Source organism: Octodon degus, unplaced genomic scaffold, assembly GCF_000260255.1.
Source record: "Octodon degus isolate 3935 unplaced genomic scaffold, OctDeg1.0 scaffold00096, whole genome shotgun sequence".
NCBI classification, from domain to species: Eukaryota; Metazoa; Chordata; class Mammalia; order Rodentia; family Octodontidae; genus Octodon; species Octodon degus.
In genome coordinates, this window is record NW_004524672.1 from 10573047 (window position 1) to 10592417 (window position 19371).

General features: G+C 43.0%; 1 protein-coding gene across 4 annotated transcripts in view; it reads right to left on the reverse strand.

Annotated features, from left to right (window-relative positions):
• Positions 1 to 19371, reverse strand: part of Vil1 (villin 1) — a 49085-nt gene that overhangs the window by 11101 nt on the left and 18613 nt on the right. For 2 of the 4 annotated variants that reach the window (XM_023723026.1, XM_023723027.1), the window contains exons 18-19: positions 18409 to 18477; positions 17118 to 17258 (exon numbers count right to left, since the gene is read on the reverse strand). In XM_023723026.1, the coding sequence (XP_023578794.1) occupies positions 17118 to 17258; positions 18409 to 18477 (210 nt within the window). Of the gene's footprint in view, positions 1 to 3940; positions 4039 to 9123; positions 12158 to 17117; positions 17259 to 18408; positions 18478 to 19371 lie in introns of those variants that run through there. The other 2 variants (XM_023723025.1, XM_004638220.2) reach the window with 2 other exon arrangements.

A 19371-nucleotide genomic window follows, 5' to 3' on the forward strand; every position in this document is an offset into this window, starting at 1 on the left:
TATATTTGTCAGTCTTAAATGCTCACTAAAGTCATCTAAAGAAATGTTTAAAATATTAATGTCTGGATTGTTCTGCCCCTCAAATTCTACTATACTGTCATTTGGTAAATGTGATTTACCTTTAATCTGGATATTTTTTTCTTCCCAATACCTGGGATTGAACCCAGGGGGTGTTCTACCACTGAGCTACATCTTATACAAAAGACCAAAGTCTAATTTCTTAGCAAGAATTATTTAACAGTACAGAAAAAGCAAGACTTTTGCATTCTCCTTTTTCATAAAGAGATATATACCTTATCTTCTATCAACTAGCTCAGTTAAAATGAGCCTAGCTGGGTGTAGTGTCACACCTATAGTACCAGCATTCAAGAAGCTGAGGTAGGAGGCTCACCAAAAGTTCAAGGACAACCTGAACATAGTAAGACAGTCTCAGAAAACCAAAGAGAGAGAGAGAAGAAAAAAAAAAAAAAAAAAAGGAAAGGAAGAAAAAAAAGGAGAGTGTTTGGTATGTATGCATCCTTCTGTTATTAACCAAAGGGAAAAAAATTCCCTTGCAAAGCCACAAAATTTTATTTATTTATTTATTTTTATATTTTAGGGAAAGATCTACAGGGTGTTCAGGGTCTCACTACTAGAACGGACTCATAGTAATCACCTGTTTACAGCCTCCCAGTTCTTGGTGCATGTACCATGCTCAGTCTCAGTTGCTGTCTCAGTGTGCCCCTGGAGCGGGGTCGGCATGGCAGGCTCAGGAATCAAACCCTGGCCCCTGCACCTGCTTGCAGGTACTTTAATCCGCTGAGCTATTTGGCTGGCCCTTGCAAAATTTTAAAGTAGAAAATAACTCAGGTGAAATTATGTTTTTCTTTAATCATGCATTATTTGTGAATATCAAGAAACGAGAAATTTTTATTGTCAGTATTTTCTTACTCCCTTTTGCAATTAAGTCATCTAATTTGAGGCATTTGCAGGAACTATTGAAGGTTTGTTTTATTTATTTAGCTAGTTCTGGAAATCAAACCCAGTAGTTAGATTTGTACTCTTCAGTAGGCATCAGCATTAGAGGCAAGCACTCTGCCATTTGAGCTCCACCCCCAAGTCCAACAGGTATTATATTTTTTCTAAGAAAACCCCAAATATATTAGAAAAATAAATCATTGGCATTCATTTAGAATAGCTACCAAGCACCTATTATATATCTAGTTTCTTTAGCAAGAATAAACATGCTATGAATACTGTCTTGTAGAAACAGTATTCAACTTTGTGTCACAGACAGGGTGAATAGCATGCTAGAGGCTAATCAGAAGCTCAGAAGATCTTAGTGTGTATTTCTCATCCCTGTTGTTTATTCAGTGTCATATTGGTAGCTTGAAATTGGCTACAGTGGAAATATTTGTACTATAGAACCAGGTATGGTTCTGCACAACTATAATCCCAGCACTCAGGAGGATGAGGCAAGAGAATCAAGTGAATTTGAGGCCAGCCTGAAAACTACATAGTAAGACCTTATCAATTAGCAGTATGGAAATTAGCACATGGTGTAAATCTGGGAAAAGAAGACAGCAGTTTGCTATGTCTACTGTGTGTCAAGACTGGTTTGGGGGTTTTGCACTGAGCCAGATCCCCAGCGCTTTTTCTGAGATAAGAAGACAGGATCCTCCTAAATTTCTCAGGCTAGGCTCAATTTGAATCCTTCCTCAGCCTGCCAGAATGCTGGGATTATAAGTATGTACCACCATCTCTGCCTGGCTCAGACATTTTATGTGTATAAGAAAGGAAATTACATCATAATTGTATTACATCATTGCAAGACCTTATCTCAAAAGCAAAAAACATCCCTAGCACCAAAAACAAGAAGAAAGATCAAGCCCTGGTGGTACATGCTTTTAACCCCAGCACTCTGGGAGTCTGAGGCAAGAGGATCATAGCACGGGAAGTTAGTGACCTAGTGAGAGCCTGTCTCCAAAAAAGAAAAAGAAAATAAAGCATTATTAACTAATACTTCTGGAAAAGCTGATTTTATCTTCATTAAATAGTTTAGTCAAATATTCTAATACCTCTTTAAATACCTTAATTTTGTTCTTGTCCCTTTAGGAGGCTTGGGAACAGAAAGAAGATGATGACCTCAAAAGAGCTACAGAGTTGAGTCTTCAAGGTATGGAGATTCTTTTAATTACATTTTTAAATGGTATAATATATTATACATACATGAGTATGTAAAATGTTTTTAAACAATAACAGATTTAAACTCCTCCCCGTGCAGTAGAACCTCAGAAGTTATCTGTAGGCAGGCATAATGGCACACACCTATAATCCTAGCACTGTGGAGGCTGAGGCAGGAGGATCATGAGATTGAGGCCAGTGTGGACTGAAAAAAAAAAAAAAAAAAAATTGTCTCTTTTCTGGTCCTCTGAGAAGAACTCTGATGTTTTTAACATCTGTATTCATCTGCTCTTTTTTATGGTTTTAGTGTCTATATTGGTATCCTTCAACAATTTGAAAAGAACCAAACAAAGCAGGGACTACTGGTGGCGCATGTCTGTAATCCAAGCATTCTAGGAGACTAACATTCAAAGATACAGGTGTGAGCATAACTTGAGCAACTCAGTGGCTTAATGAGACCAAATTAAATTAAAACTTAAAAAACTGCTGGGGATGTAGCCCACTGCAAAGCCCCAGTCTGTCTTTTCAATGCAAGACTAATATTAACTCTGCTAGGACTCCTAGAACAGAATGTGGCTTCAGTTTTCCCTTAATGTCCAAAAACTCACTCTGGGGAAGCTGGTGGGCTAAGTTGTGAGTATTGAGCAGTGGAAGGTTCACATGGTCCTGGTGTTTGGCAGAGCTAATATGTGGGCAAGTCCTGGGAGGGCCACAGAGATGCCTTGTTACAGGCACAGGGCTGGTTTCCTCTTTTTTGTGTTTCTAGCAACACTGTGACCTTTCTTCAGCTCTCACTTCAGTAGTGTAGGGTGTGGGTCCCTGGTTCACCTAGTCAGCTGGGGATGAAGGAGAGACATAAGGACAGGACACAGCTAAGGATCTAAGCTAGGTGCAAGCATTTTGTCTTCAGGGTTAAAGGTAGTAAGCCGGTGGCAGGATGGCTGTCTGCAGTCATGGTGCCAAGTCTGGCTGTCATCCTCTGTTCATGCAGATACTCTGGATCTCCTTTATGTGAATCTCTCATTTCCTATATCTCATTCTTCCTCCCCCCCCCCCCCATTTCATTTTATATATTTGGTGCAGACTCCCACTACACGCTGGCTCAGTGCACCCTGGGAGCAGGGCTAGCATGGCATGTGGGACCAGGGATCGAACCCTGGTCCCTGCACTTACCAAAGTAGGCACTTAGTCTGCTGAGCTATCTTGCTGGCCCTCCTTCCTCATTTCTTGTATGCTTGCATTTTTGAAGGAAAAAAATAGATAGATAGATAGATAGATAGATAGATAGATAGATAGATAGATAGATAGAGCTATAGATATATATATAGATATATCTATAGATATATCTCATTCAGTAGTTTGGTTAAGAAAGAGGACATAGTGCTGGGTAAGGCAGTACCTGCCTGTAATTCTCCAGGTATTTCAAATTTATGTACTGTTTTATGATACGGAATTTAGTGAACTAGGATTATCTATAATTACATATTCTTTTCCAGTTTTATTCCTTTCTTATGAGGGTCAGACCCCTTTGTCATGTAAATATGTGTCATGTAAATATGTGTCATGTAAATATGTGTGAAAGAAAAAGAAACTTTTACTCCATGTCTGCAGTATTCCCCAGAATGAACTGAGTGATTGGCGTATGTGCTACCAAAGAGAGCGCTGACCTGAGGGATTTGAACTGTGATAATTGTTTCAGTTTTCTTAGGGTGATAAAATGTGTACCTCAAGCTACTTTATCTTCTTACTCACATCTTTTGCAAAATTTTGCCTTCAGAGTTTAACAGCTCTTTTCTGGATGCCTTGGGCTCAGATGAGGATTCTGGAAATGAGGACGTTTTTGATATGGAATACACAGAAGCTGAAGCCGAGGAACTGAAAAGAAATGCAGAGGTAATGTTTTAGCCCTGAGCAGAACTGGCGAGGTCATTAGTGTTACTTCTGCTCTTTTACCTTGGAAGAGTTGGTCTGGTGGCCGCCACAGATTTATTTCTGCCATCATATTTCAGCAGCCATCAAATGGTCTTCATTGTCTCTTCTCCTGTGTTTTTCATTCCTTACGTATTTACCTCTAAGATTGAGAACAAAACAGAAATAATATCCTGACAATCCTTTGTCCATGTTAGATAAGACCCTGAGTGTACATATAAGTAAAGATGATGTATGATAAATTACCTTTCGTTCCACCGAGTGACTGTATGATCTGTATAATTAGTGAAAATTGTTGGTAATGTAACGAGAACACATTGGTCCTTTTTTTTTTTTTACCCTTTTCTTTCCTTAAATGCCGCTTGCTCTGTGTGTGTGTGTGTGTGTGTGTGTGTGTGTGTGTGTGTGTGACAGACAGACAGACAGACAGACAGACAGACAGACAGAGACAGAGACAGAGACAGAGGCAGGATCTCACTATACAGTCCAAGCTGGCCTTGAACTCACTTTGTAACCTAGTCTGACCTCGAACTCACAGCAGTCATCCTGCCTCAGCCTCCACAGTGCTAGTATTACAGGCGTGCACTACCATACCCGGCAATTTTTTATTTTTTTGTTTGGTTGTTGTTTTTCATTTTTTGTTTGGTGTATTTAGTACAGGGTCTACAGAGTCTCACTACACAGATCAGACTTGTCATGATCCTCCTATTTTCAGACTCCCAAGTGCAGGGATTACAGGCTTATACTACCATGCCTGGTCTCAATCGCCATTTCAGCACACCCTGGGGGGGCAGGGCTGGCACAGCAGGCCTGGGATTGAACCCTGGCCACTGCATCTGCCTAAATAGGTGATTTAATCTGCTGAGCTATCCAGCCAGCCCCCAGCTTTTCATTATTATAGATAATGCTGTATGAATAAGTTGGTACATAGCTTCTTTTTTTCTTTTTAATGATTTCATTAGGTTAGGTTAATTGTTGGACCAGAAAGTACAAACACTAACCACCAGATTTCATTATTGAGTCTGACAGTGGTCTGTCCTACATACAGAACATGTCTCTCGTACTTTTTCTTCCTTCCCTCTCCTTTTGTTTCTTCTATTTTTTCTCCTATATTCCTCAATAGACATTACATTGTTGTGCTCTAAATAAATAAACCCTGTACTGGGGCTTAAGTGTGTTAGCTTTGATAATAAATTCAAATCCAGTGTTTTGCTTTTATTGAAATGAGAAGTCATACCCACTTCTGTTTTTCAGACAGGGACTCTCCCTCATTCCTATCGGCTTATCAGCGTCGTCAGTCACATTGGCAGCACCTCTTCTTCAGGTAAATGCATACTGTCAGTTGCCTCTTTTTGTGGGTTTTTTTTTTTTTTTTTTTTTTTTTTTTTTGGCCTGGCTTGGTGAAGTATAACTTGAATGCATCAAGATAAACTTAAAAGCTTTTCCTTGATCACTCCCAATATAAATTGTGTTAACAAGTATAACTACTTATTGCAGGTCATTACATTAGTGACGTGTATGACATTAAAAAGCAAGCATGGTTTACTTACAATGACCTGGAAGTATCTAAAATCCAAGAGACTGCTGTGCAGGCGGATCGAGATCGGAGTGGTTACATCTTCTTTTATATGCACAAGTAAGAAGCTGCCCAGTATCAAGGAACTGACTAAAAATTACCTAAATTCTTCTTCAAGAATAAAATGTTCCCACATTATTTGACTGGATGACAGTTTTTTGTTTTTTATTGTTTTTGCCTCAGGGCTGTGTCTCTCAATATTTCCTTGTAAATCTAGAAGATTTTCTCAACTTAGCATTAACTGTTCATTGCATACACACAAAAAACTATTCAATGCACAATATTATTTAGATGTGGAACTTAATACTATTTTATGATATGATAAAAGATACTCTATCATAAACTTTTATAGCCTTCTACTTTTTGTTTTGAGATAGGGTCTTTCCATGTAGTTCTGGCTGGTCTTAAACCATTTGGTAGCTTAGGCTGCCTTGAGATCATGGTGATCATCCTGCCTTGGCTTTCTAATTCTATCCAGCTAAAAGATCTGACTGATGTGAATGGAAATTGCATTTTTTTTTTTTTTTTTTTGAGACCTTGATGTGAAGTGCAAGCTGACTTTGAATTCACTTATGTAGCCTACTCAGGCCTTGAACTCACTTGCCTCAGCCTCCCAAGTGCACCACCACATTTGGCTGCATAGCATTTTTATTGCCAGTTCACCCTATTCTCAAAAATTACTGTCTAGGGATTTAAAATGATGGTGGAATAAATGGGGTATTTATTGAGTAAAATACAGGCACCTAATGCAGTTGTGCACACTTTTATCAGTATCCCTTTCATGTTACTTTTCTCTTGTCTGTACTTTGGTTCTGCTCCCTAACTTTCTTGTTGTATTTTTTGTTTTATTTTAAGGGAGATCTTTGATGAGCTGCTAGAAACAGAGAAGAACTCTCAGGCACTTAACATGGAAGCAGGGAAAACTGCCCGTCCGACCTCGTGAAGAAGCCTCCTCGTTGACAATGTGCACTGCATTTTCTCTCACTGCCACCAGTGTCTCCTTTCCTCTGCCCAAGGGAATTTGGAATTCTGCTTGATGCGGGAGCAACAAACAAACAGCTCAGGGCCAAACCAAAAGACAAATTTGCAGTTATGTAAAATACTCCATGCTATTTTATGGACACCTTGGTCTCATCTGTAGCTGATTATACTTTTTTTCCTATGAGAGTGGTACTTCATTTTGTCTTAGGAGTACATGTTGTGTGTGTGTGTGTGTGTGTGTGTGTGTATATATATATATGTACACATACATATGTAGGAGTACATGTTGTGTGTGTATATATATATACACACATATATGTGTGTGTGTGTGTGTGTATACACACACACGCAGGATGAATGGAGCCTTAAGGAGTTGGAGTGAACCACAAGAATGTGCCTGCTCCAAATTAACTGCAAGCCAGGTGTAGTGACGCACGACTATAATCCCAGCACTCGGGAGGCTGAAGCAGGAGGATTGCTTTGATTTTGAGGCCAACCTAGGCTACATACTGAGTTCAAGGCCTGCCAGAACAACATAGCAAGACCCTGTCTCAAAAAAAAGTCTTGCAGGAACATTGGAGAAAAGTAAAGCGTATCAGAATCCATTCACCTGGAAAATTATGAAGATACAGATATCAGTTGGCTGTTTGTTTTTATGTTCCTTGAGTAGCTTCATTTAAATCTGTTCTTTGTGGTGTTTCATACAAGTAAAATTCACTGGAAAGCCAGCTCTCCATGTTATGCTAACAACCATTTGTCCTCCTTGTAAGAGGCATTTCTGTTGCCTGACTTGCGTGTTTTATAGTTTATTCTTTTAAGTTTCATGAATCTGTCATGGCTGTGCTGTTTACATGCAGTTCCCAAGAAATGGATTGTTGGTGCTTTGGAATGTGTTACAGTCCTATCCTTGCATTATACACCTCATGTTTTTCTCTAAAGAGATTCCTTGACACACTTTGTTTATCCTGTTCCATCTATATTATTGTGATGGTGAAGTTAGAGTCTTCTATTTTTTTCTGTATCATGGAGCAGGCATGACCCTAATGTGTAGTAGAACAGTCATTGCTCCAGCTGGGGTGCTCTAGGGGAGACGCTCAGGCAGAAGGAATGAAGGCCAGGGCCTCCACCTCCCAGGCAGAGAGGGCAAGAGGGGTGCTGTGCTACACCTCAAGCCCTGAACCCCTAAAGCCAAAATCCTGCTGCACATGTGAAATTAAGTACATGAGCTGTAGGGAAAAACTTGAGCATTTAATTATTTGCTGTCTGGCTTCACCCTTAGAACAGGGTGAGAATTAAAATGTGACTAGTTTGGGTAATCCCAAGAACTAACAAATAACAGAGGTGTACGATACATTTTTTTCTGCCTAGGTGCTCTGAGTTGAGGCCGAGTGGAGATGCAGGATCAAGTGCTGCCTTAATCCCTTAGCTAAAACACCCAACTTGGTTCAGCAGATTTGCCAGCTGCAGGAAGGGTGGCTTGAGGGCGGGATTCTGTGAGCCCCAGTGTTAGGATCGTATGTAATTCAATATAGCGAAATGAAACCTTCATTTTCTTCTGATTTTTCTTTCTTTTATTATAGATGAAGGGATTATGCTTAAGTTCTTAGATAGTGACAAAACACATCAGGTTTTTAGAGTGCAACAACTTGTTAAAACTCATCACGAAAGATAATGCATTTTCTGAAAGATTTTCTTCAGAGCACTGCAGCCCCCCTCTGGAAACTTCGTTGTGTTCTGATGAGGTCACCTATTCTAAAATTTTGGACGTTGGAATTGTAAATGGCCTCAGCACTTTCGCTTAACTACTGATAGATGCTTTGCTTCCTGCCATCTACCAGCACACGTTACCATGGTGAGTGTTCTGAAATGGTACGGTGGTAGCTATGTGGAGTAGTTTAGAGCAGAGAGAAATATTTGTTTGTTTCTTTTAAGTTTTTAAATTTTTGTTTTCTACCAAGAGCCCTGTTTCGGTTTTCAAATAAGCATATTTCTCATAAATAAGTGCAGTGGTGGTGATTAAATTCTTCACTTTATTCGCTATCTCTGCATTTGAGAACTCTGTAAAATGATAGGGAGTGATGTGAGGTGTGCATTAGCACATAGAGAAGAACAAAATGGCACCATAAACTGAGATGGCCTCATGAGCAGCTCAGTGGAGTTGCTTTCATAGCTTCCGTGTGTGTATATCTTAGAACGCTTGGCACAGAAATCTGATTTGGTTTGACCTTCATGTGTTGGGCAGGAATTGTTGAAAATAGGTTACTAGAATATATGAGTTACCTCAGTGCTCCTCCTTACAAATCTGGGACTTGAATTTTACTCTGTCCTTTGTTGTGGCCTTGTGAATCTTCCCTTCTCCCTTCCCTCTTTAACTTACTCACTTTACTATAAATGAAGATTTCAGCTAGACTATATTGATGGGTTGGATTTTGTTTTTTGTTTTGTTTTGTTTTTAGCTGACTGTATATATTTTTAAATTATAAATAGATAATATATATATATATAATTTTTTTTTCACAGTGTGATCAGTTTGCCCATAGTTGGGGCTTGGGTCAGTTAGCAGTTTGGGGCCAGGAAGGGACAAATTAGATGGTAACAGAGTAGTACTAAAGTTCTAGGAAGTGTGCCCAATGATGAACCTATTGACCATGCCAAATATGTGGTGCATTACTTTAAATGGCTGAATTGGAATGTTACAGAAATTGATTTTGGATACAACCTTGTGATCTTAGTTGAAATTTTTGGAAGAGAAAACTAAATTAAAATTCAAACTTGATTTCTGTCTTCTAATATTATGGAGAGTCAGTTGCATGTAGACAGATGCCATTTTAATATTCAAGACTGTAGGCTGTGAGAAGATAATTTTTGTAGAGGTATAATGTTTGTACACACAAGTTTTACCTCAGCAGAATAAAATAGGCAAATCCACTTAATTGATCTCCTATTTATAGTTTTGATTCCAAAACTGTTTACTTGCTGTGCTTTGTTAATTCTGGGCCTAACTTAAATAGCTCAGCAGCACATATAACAAATGTAAGTGTGTTTACATTTTAGAAAACACAGTTATGCTACAGATCAGTTCATTAATTCCTCATGCACATATTAAACTACACATATCTTATTCTGATCAAATAAATCATCTAAGAGGCTTTATGATTTAGAACCTTTGCCAGAAAAAGTATAAATTTACTCTTCCATTTCACAGTTAAAAGAGGGAAAAAAATTGTAAATTTGTGATCTCCTAAAGAGGTTATATGGAAACAAATACTACATTACCCTCCCTCGTTTCCATCCTCTGAAAATGACTACAGCAGACCACCTTGGTTATCCAACCTTTGTTTCCTGTTTGATGTAATTAGCCCTGGATGTGGATTTTCGCTTTAAATCTGGGGAATGTCTGGAGCTCCAAGTACAGGTGGATCTCCCACATATAGGGAGGTTTTTAGAGATCTTAGTGACCGAGCCCCAGATGAATGTCTGTATCGTAAGTGTCCCATCATGGGGGACATGGCTTTTCTCCCCACCTTGCTTTGTATCTGTTTACCCTGTCTTGCAAGTGTGTACAGACACAGAGTAAAGTGTGTCATCTTCCTGATACACTACTACAAAGTTCTTGTTCCTTGATACTTGTTAGTAACATCTGAAAAAATATATTTTATTGGAAAGCTAAAGTAAAGCCTTGAGAGTTTTGTGATAGAATTATTTTGCTATTTCACCACAATCATTGATTCTTTTATGGCATGCTTTGATTACTAGGCTTCAGGCAGTATAAATTCTATTTATACACAATTAGTAAGTTGTTTCCTTTCCATGTATGCAGTGTGTCTGAGATTTTGAAGTTTTAGTTCAAAGTGTGCCAGTGTGAATAAGCATTTATAAGCCAGGTGTGGTGGTGCACACCTATAATCTCAATACTTGGGAGGCTGAGGCAGAAAGTTCATGAATTTCAAGGCCAACCAGGACTACATAGTAAGTACAAGGCCACCTGAAGCAAAATACTGTCTCCAAAAAAAGGCATTTGATTTTAGTGACATACTAAGTATAGAGATTCAAAGTACAGGTGTGCTTTTATGCCCACTGGCATAAGAATAGTGGATGAGGAGGCAGAGTCAGGATTCAAGGTCACCAGGTCAAGTGCCAGAACAAAGGAAAGTAGCCAAACTGGTCTGTTTCAGAGGCCATGTGGGTGTGAAACCTCCAATCCCCAGATCCCTCCTCTGCATTTCCTACCACCTCCGCTTCAGTGGCCTAGCATTGGTAGCTCTGCTTTGGGAGAGACCAGCAGAGGTAGGTTCCTACGCTTGGCTAATGAGCCACTCCCGGGATTGGTAGCAGCTTTGACCACTTCGTGAGGGTTTTTTTGTTTGTTTGTTTGTTTGTTTGTTTGTTTTCTTTCTTTCTTTGTGTTTATAGTGACTTTTTATTCTGATTTTTTGCTGTTTTATATGGAGTGGCACTTTATCTGTGTTTTAGCAGAATTGTACCTCTGGATCTTTCATGGTTTTTGTTTTCTTTTTAAATTATACAGAGTTTTTTGGTGCGTGAAATTAAAGCCTTTATTAACCTGCTATTGGTTTGACTGTTAACTTCTAAAAAGGACACACTCTTGCACACATCTCTTAACACCAGTGTGAAGTTGTGGACATCACATCGTTGACCGCCTGCCAGATCTCTCGTGCAGCAGCCTGATGTTAGGCAGTGGTAACCACCAAGTTCCTCTGGTTTTCTTCTGAAGAGACTATGAAGCTTACAGAGGCTTCTGGGTAACACTGCCTCTGCCTTGTTAGAGTGGAGCAGGGGGTTGATAACCATGAGCATTTCATTTCAGGCTTTGCTTTAGGCCTCAGGCCTAGAACCAGTGGATGGGGTATTCTCACTAGGTACTATTTAATGAGTATTGTGTAGCCCAGGAAGGCAGTCTCCTAGGCCATGCAACTCCAAAGAAGAGGTTCTCTTTCACTTAGCACCTGAGTAAGGTAGTGAGGAAAGTGCATGTGGAATGCAGAGGCCATTACTGTGGGAAAGATGTAGAACTGCACAGTGCTTCAGCCACCTACTGTAGATAGTATTTTTTAAAAAGGCAGTGCCTCAGAACTAATGTGGGAGTGTAGGGCTGCCCCTCTAAGGAAAGAAAGCTCTAGAATAAGATGGTTAAAAAATAATGTGATGGTCCAGGAGACAATCCAGCCCCCTTCAGGTCACAGGCTCCTTGGGGAGGTTACATCTTTCAGTGAAGGAGTAGGCAGATTACTAAAGTGGCATTGCCACACCCTGCTGCCTCACAGGCAGCCAGGGAATGTTCTCTTCAGTTGGTGTGTGGGACTAAAACCAGTAATGACAAAACCTCGAAAGCAGGGTAGGGTGCTGCCCTACAATCACAGCTATTCTTGCTTCTTAAAATAGTCCCTTTTCTTTCTTAAGATTTTGTTGCTTCCACCGAGGCAGGGCAGAGAAGGCAGCTGGAGTCATTCCCAAAGCCTTAGTAAAATCTTCAACAGACAGGTGCTCCTAGGAGAGGAAAGGGCCCAGGAGACAAAGGTCACAGTCTTCCCAGGTTTGTGGGCTGAGTCATACAGGTGTGGCAGAGAATCAATCAAATGAAGAGCAAAAGCAAACAGCTAGGCAAGTGCTGCGGACGAGGGCCGTGGCATTTGGGGGTTCCATGAAAGGACAGAAACCAACAGGGCTGGTTTTTTTTGTACAAGGGTAACATTCATATTAGTCTACAAATAGGAATTAGAACCTTTGACTTAGCTGAAGGAGTGATCACTCTTTAGACCTTAGTTATCCTCTCCATAAAATAGGTGGGATCCCATAAAGGCCAATTTTATTTTAGGATGAAAATACTACTACGTGGAGAAGGCTGTGGGGTAGGGGGCTGGTTCATCTACCCTCATACATCATAGCCCGGCCTACAAAACCAGATGATTCCCCAGACTTTGGCATCTGCCCTGTGCAGATGGACAAGCTCCGCTGCTGCCACGGCACATGTGGCTCTTCAGCTTTGGAGTAGGTTATAGATGGCTGCAAGCAAAGTAGTCCTAATGGTCCTAACGGGCAGAGCAAGCCACAGTCGGCATGAGTGTTGCTGAGGCATAAAAGCTGGCAGATCCAGATACGGTTACTTCCCTGTCAGTGGGTTCTGCATCCATGCATTCACCAAGGTTGAAAAAATTAAGGTAGAAACTTGTACTGAACACAGATTTTTTTTTCTTATAAAATTCCCTAAATAAGTGCCAGCAAGATAGATTGATATAGCTCTGAGGAATAAGTGCCTGCTTAGACAAGCCCCAGCACCATATGCCATGCTGAGCTGACCACTGAGACCGAGCATGGTGGCACATGCCTACAATCTCAGTGCTGGGGAGGCTGAAAACAGTATCGCTACGAGTCTGAGTAGCAAGTCCTGTACCAAATACGTTTTTAAAAAATCCTAAATATAACAGCTATTTACACAGAATTTATGTTGATTTAGGTATTCTAAATCATCTAAAGTATTCAAGTGACATGCCTGTAATCCCAGCACTCAGGCTATGGTAGATCACAATTCCAAGGCCAGCTTGAGCTCTCTCTAGAAAGTTAAATCTGGCTCAGACTACATAGCGAGACCCTGTCTCAAGTACACAGGAGGGTAAACATAGATTATATGCAACTACTATCCCACTTTACGTAGGACTTGAGCATTCATTGGTGTTCTGGGGTGTCCCAGCAACAATCCCCCTTAGGTAATGATGGCCAACTGACTGCTCTTGTTTCAGACGCTGAACAAATGCTCAAGAAAGTCAAGGTCAGGCCTGTGAGATAGTGGTCTAAGCACCTGCTTGGCAAGCGCTGGGAGCAGGGTTCGATCTCAGGCACCACATGCTGCACCAGCCCCGCCCCTGGGTGCACTGAGCTGGCCAAGGAGACTAGGCGTGGTGGCGCATGCCTGTAATGAAGAGGCTGAGACAGGAGGATCACTACGAGTCCAAGCTGCATAGTAAGACCCCATACCAAATACATTTTTTTTTTTAAAAAAAAAGGTCATCTCATTCCAACACAGGCTCCTCTGTACCACCCCGACTCCTGCCTTGACTGATCTCAGGCACACTGTGAAGGGCTCTTGTCATCTTCCCTCCTGGACTTGTGATTTTGCTTAGATGGTGGAAGGGTAGCTGCAGAAGGGAGACCCAAGCTAGGGGAAGGATTCTAAGAGGAGAAGCCAGAAAAGCCAAAGGACAAATTAAGAGACAAATTTCCCTTGCTATGTTGGGCAGAAAGCAAAGTACTTGGGTAAATGATTTGTGCTAGGTCTTTTTGTTGTCTTTCAGACAGGGTCTCCCTATGCAGCTCAGGCTGGCTTTGAACTCACTTTGTAGACCAGGATAGTCTCCAACTATCCTACAATAGCCTTCCAAGTGCTAGGATTGCAGGTATGTATCACAGCACCCAGCTCCTCGAACTCAGAACCTTGTGCTTACCAGGCAAGTGCTTATTCTACTGAGCTATCTCCCCAGCCCTGATCAAAAAGTTAGATTGCGCAGTTTTACCTTGTTACTCTTAGCTTGGAAATCATAGTCATTTACTACCTGTCCAGGCCTTTGGTATTGTGGCTGTTAACCCTGATATGTCAACCTCACTGGTTTAAGAAATGCCTAGCAGATTAATAAAGGACATTCCTGGGTGTAGCAGTGGGTCATGAAGTGTGACCTAGATCAGTCCCTCGCTCACTCTTCTCTGTCTTTGTTCCCATCTGCTTCTAAGCTACCGGGTGTTGAGCAGCTGTTTCACCACCCCTCCCGCCATGAGCTGAATTCCTCAAAACCATGAGCCAAATTAAACCATTCTTCCTTTCAGTTTTGGTGTCTGGTTTTGTATCCCAACCACAAAAAAGCTAATACAGGGATCTTCATAAGGCAGAGAACTGACCGAATCCACCTTTGTTCCCAGCTCTAAGATGGTACCATCATAATGCTGGCTACGGCAGCTAACTACCCTCCAGGTGTGCCCAAAGAAGGGCCCAAATTAAAGTAACTATAAAACAGCGTTGAAGTGGAGCTACCCTAGGGGACATCTACTGACTCACAGGGAGCCCTGCACTGCGCCACTCCTGCATAGACACTGTGGCTAGATTTCAAGCTCAGGTGGGTGTACTGCCCCAGTTCTCTAGCTTCTCCTCCCGCCCTGGACATTCTCTCCCTGAGGCTCCTGAGAGCTGGATACTGGAGCCTTCCCTTCCCCTAGCAGGGCAGTGAAGACCTTGTTTTGGAAGAAGAGAGTAAACTTAATCCCTTTGGGCATCAGCAGATTCCTCATAGCCCTGACTGCTATGTCCTGGGTCCCAGCAAGCAGCTGCACGGTGCCCTCCCTAGAGGACTCAGCCTGGCTCTGCCGGGACTCCTGGACTCTGACCCCTCAAGCTAGATATCAAGGACTGCCCATCCCAGTGGACTTGTGTCTTTCTGTGGCTTACCCGCTGATTACCAGCCTCGCCCGTATCCGCCTCCCTGAGGCTTACACTGGGGCTCAACACTTAGATTCTGCCCTGTCTACTGCCTGCAGCCAAGCCCACCACCCCACTCTTGTTACCAGTACCCTTCCAAGTTCAAAGCAACCAGAAAGGACTTGAAATCTCTCCTCCAGGGGCTGGGGAGATGGCTCAGTAGAATAAGCACTTGCCTGGCAAGCGCAAGGGCCTGATTTCAATCCCCAGTTCTGCAAAAAAAGAAAAGAAAAAAAAAAAAAATCTCTCCTCCCCTCCACACTTGATATTGAACTCTCAGCTCTCTCACAAGGAAACACACTACTTCCAGGATTTAAAAATAATCAGTTATAGATAACTGATTTTAAAATCTGAGGCTTCCTCAACTGGGAAACGGTTTCTTCAACTGCTTCTAGCATAGTGAGCTATCTTTAACATTGGTTGCCCTGCCCTTTAGAAACATTGTACATATGTCCTTTATGGGCCTGCAACATGATGGGAAAGGAGCACTCAGAAAACCTGATTTTTTCTTCTTGTCATTTTTGAGACAGTCTCACTATGTATTCCAGGTTGACCTTGAACTCACTGTGTAGCCCAGACTTGCTTGGATCTTGTGGTGATCCTCCTGCCTCAGCTTCCTGAGTACTGCATTAAAGGCATGCATCACCATGCCTGGCTAAAAGACCTGATTCTTGCTTTGGCTTTCCAGCTAGCTAGTTAGCATCACACAAACCACTTCCCCTCTGGCTGAACCTGCTTTGCTTTGGCTGTAGAACAGGCAGTATCATCAGCTGCCCTTCATAAAACCCTTTATATACCAGGACCTGGGCTAGGTGTCACTCTTACTGGGAACTTCCCGATGATACAGTGAGGACACAAGTGCCTCCTGGGCTGCCAGCCACTGGCCAGATGGGGGAATCCAAGAGAGAGCACAGGACAGTGTCCTCCAAGCAGTTGTAGAGCACTGCCTAGCATATTGCCTAGCAATGCATGCAGGCCTGGGTTCAACCCCAGGAGAGAGTGTGGCGGAGGCAAGGAGGGAAAGAAAAGGAGAAACGAAAGAGGAGGGAAAGAGGAGAAGGTGGAGGAGGGGGAGGGCGGGGAAGGGATGAGGGGACAAGGAGGAGAACAAGACAACAACGACAGGGTAGGCAGACAGATTTTGACAAGATCTTCCTGCTGTCCTCCCACCAGACCTGTCCCTGTACTGCAAATAACCAGCTGAACCGTGTGCCAAGTTGTGGGCTCCAGCTCTGCCCCAGATCCTCTGAATTGCTGGCCCCCGAACATGCACCTCAATCTGGCTGAGTCCTGGGTGCCTCCAAGAACAGGGCTGCCACACAGCCTGACAGGGGTTTGCCCTCTTGCTTCCTCTCCTTCCAGTTGCTCTTGCCACCTTCCAGTCTATCCTTCACTGGGCAGCCAGACTGATAGTTCATTTCTACTGGGGATTGAACGGAGGGCCTTTACACTGAGCTACCCTGAGACTCTTGTTTTATAAAATGTGTTATTTTGCAACAAGGTCTTACTAAGTCCTTAAGTTGCCCAGGCTGTTTGCAAACTTGCTATCCTGCCTCAGCCTCCCAGAGCTGCTCACTGACTTAGCACTATCTTTTAAAAATGTAAATGTGAACTGGGTATGCTGATGCATGCCTTTAATCCTGATAATCTAGGAGGCTGAGGCAGGAGCATCCCATGTTCAAGCCCAGGCCATCCTGGAATATTTAAGACCCTGTCTAAAATAATCAAAAATTTAATCAATCCTGTTCACATTTCAGAAGGAAATTTCTGATTAAATCAGGTTCTTTTTTGTAATACTCTCCCTACCCTCTGTACTTTACCTTTGTGACACTTAGCACAAAAATGATTAGTGTGCTCAGGCTTCTCTGGTTTCTGTCCCCCAGGGACACGAGCTGGCAGGAAAGTAGGAGGGACAGGTCTGTCTGGTTCACCAGGGTGGCCCTGGAGGCCAGATCTTCAGGTACTGTCAGGGAGGGCCACACTCACCTCCTTCCTGCTGGGGTCCACGCCCTCAGGAAGCTCCTCTACTGGCTTGTTCACTAGCTGCTCCAGGGGAAAGATGGGCAGAGGCCCAGAAGTGAAGCTGGTATGGACCGTGAATGTGTCCATTTTGGGATTTGTGATCTCCTAGAGGAAAGGAAGCCACTAATTAGGGCCCCACCTTCATGAAGACTTCCAGGGATTGGACCCTACAACTACCAGCTTAGTGGTTTGTACCCGACCAAAGTGTCATTTGAGTGACTGTCATTTTGTTTTGTTTGGTGTGCTAATTTATTTTTATTTTTTTCCATAAATTTATTGAGTGAGTGACTGTTTTATTCAACAACTTATTAACTTCTTCATAACTCCCTCTAGAGTTTGAGATCTACTTGTGTATTTATGACTCTCTTTCTTATCTGTTGATAGTGTCATCATACATTCACTTAGCCTTGACCTATCTGTCCTTTCCAGGCTGTGCTGTTCATCCACCAAGAAAGCTTTGGTGAGCGCAGTGGGGTTCTCAGCCTCTGGGTGTGGAGCTTGTGAGTGCTGACTGCCCCATGTGCCCGGGAAATTGCTCTCAGACCCTTGATGGTGTTCTGTAGAGTTGCCTCTGTCTTGTCTCTCCTATGAGCCCATGAACTTCTTGAAGGAAAAGCTCTGATTTCATATTCCCAGGCCTGTGGACTCAGTACACTTCTGTTAACTAATGGAAGGATCAAAGGAGGTGCATTTATTCTACTGGAAGAAGGGATCTCAAGAGCAAGGATGTGTGGGGAGATGTCACTGGTTCTCTAAGTATGGTCCTTAGGCGGCCCTGGGGGTTGAACAGAGGGCCTTCGCACTGAGCTACATCCCCAGTCTTTTTTTCTATTTTGAAATAGGATCTTGCTAAGTCACTGAGTTACTCTGCCCTTTATTTAAAACACATAGATTCCTGGATGCAGAGTCAAACCCTATGACCAAAAAACTTGGGGGTCTTGAAATTTGCATTTTAATATGCCGCCCCACCATCCAGATACCTCTGTGTACTAAAAATCAAAACCTGGGCCGGGGGATGTAGCTTGGTGGTACAGCACCTGCCTAGCATAGATAAGAGCCTAAGTCTGATCTCCAGCATGGCAAAAGATAACTGAAAACCATTTCATGAGGAAACAGACAAATCAGCCAGAGGTTTTGGAGTTAAACAGCAATAACTTCCAGAAGAAGCAGGAAGAGAGAAGGACACAGGATGCAGGAGTCTCCCATGGAACATTCTTGGCCCTGACTGCTCCCCGGCCACCTGCCCTGCACTCACCGCTGCGATCTGGCTCCAGTCCTCAGAGTTTCCAAGCTCCGTCTTCAGGTCCTCGTAGGACCTGGAGTTCTGTGTGTAAAGGAAATAGCAAATCAGACCCAGGGCTTGCAGAGGAGACAAAAGACTTTTCCTTCCAGGGTGGAAGGGCCTGGGTCTGAGCCAGGTGTTGAGAAGAGGGAAGGCAAGCCTTGGGCTGAGGCCAGAGGATGCCTCTGGGAAGGTTAGACGTGGGGATAGCCCAAGGGGACCACGCAAGGCTGGCTCTGTCCTGGCTCTGCCTGCTATGGGTGAAGAGAAGTGATCCCCTTTCACCCCACAGAGGCAGCACTGAGAATGCTCCCACACTGCTCAAACTCCAGGGTGCTCAGGGGTCCTGGGGTGCAGGATGGAAGCCCTACCCTAGAGGAGAGCAGGGAGCAGAAGGGTCCCCCTTGCAGCCCACTTCCAGGGCCTGGCACCCAAAGAAATGCAAGCCCAGTTGTCAGGAAGTGGGGACCCAGATGGATGGAGGCCTTGTCTGGTGGCTCTGGGGACTCTAAATTACTCAATAGAGGAGTTTAGGGACATAGAAGCTCACTGTCCTCAAAAATGATGTGTGTATGAGTGTATGCGTGCGTGCGTGCGTGTGTGTGTTCAAAGACCTCCATAGCTGATGGGCTGAATTTAGTTCATAAATGGCAAGGCAGCAAGCCAGAGCTTCTCAGTGCCACCTCACTGCCTCAGCCTAGCGGCTCCTCCTCCCCCAGAGTCTGCACTGGCTTCTCCTGCAGCTCATTCCTTCATTCACATACTCACACAGGAGACCCTGATGCCACCCAAATGCTAGGAACGACAGGTGTTCCCCAGCCCACTGGCTTTGTCTGTCCCTTAGAAACACTGTGTACTGTCAGCAACCCCATGGAGCAGTCTCCGTGGTGATGGAAATGTTCCCTAGCTGCACTGTCCAATAGGGCAGCCACTGTT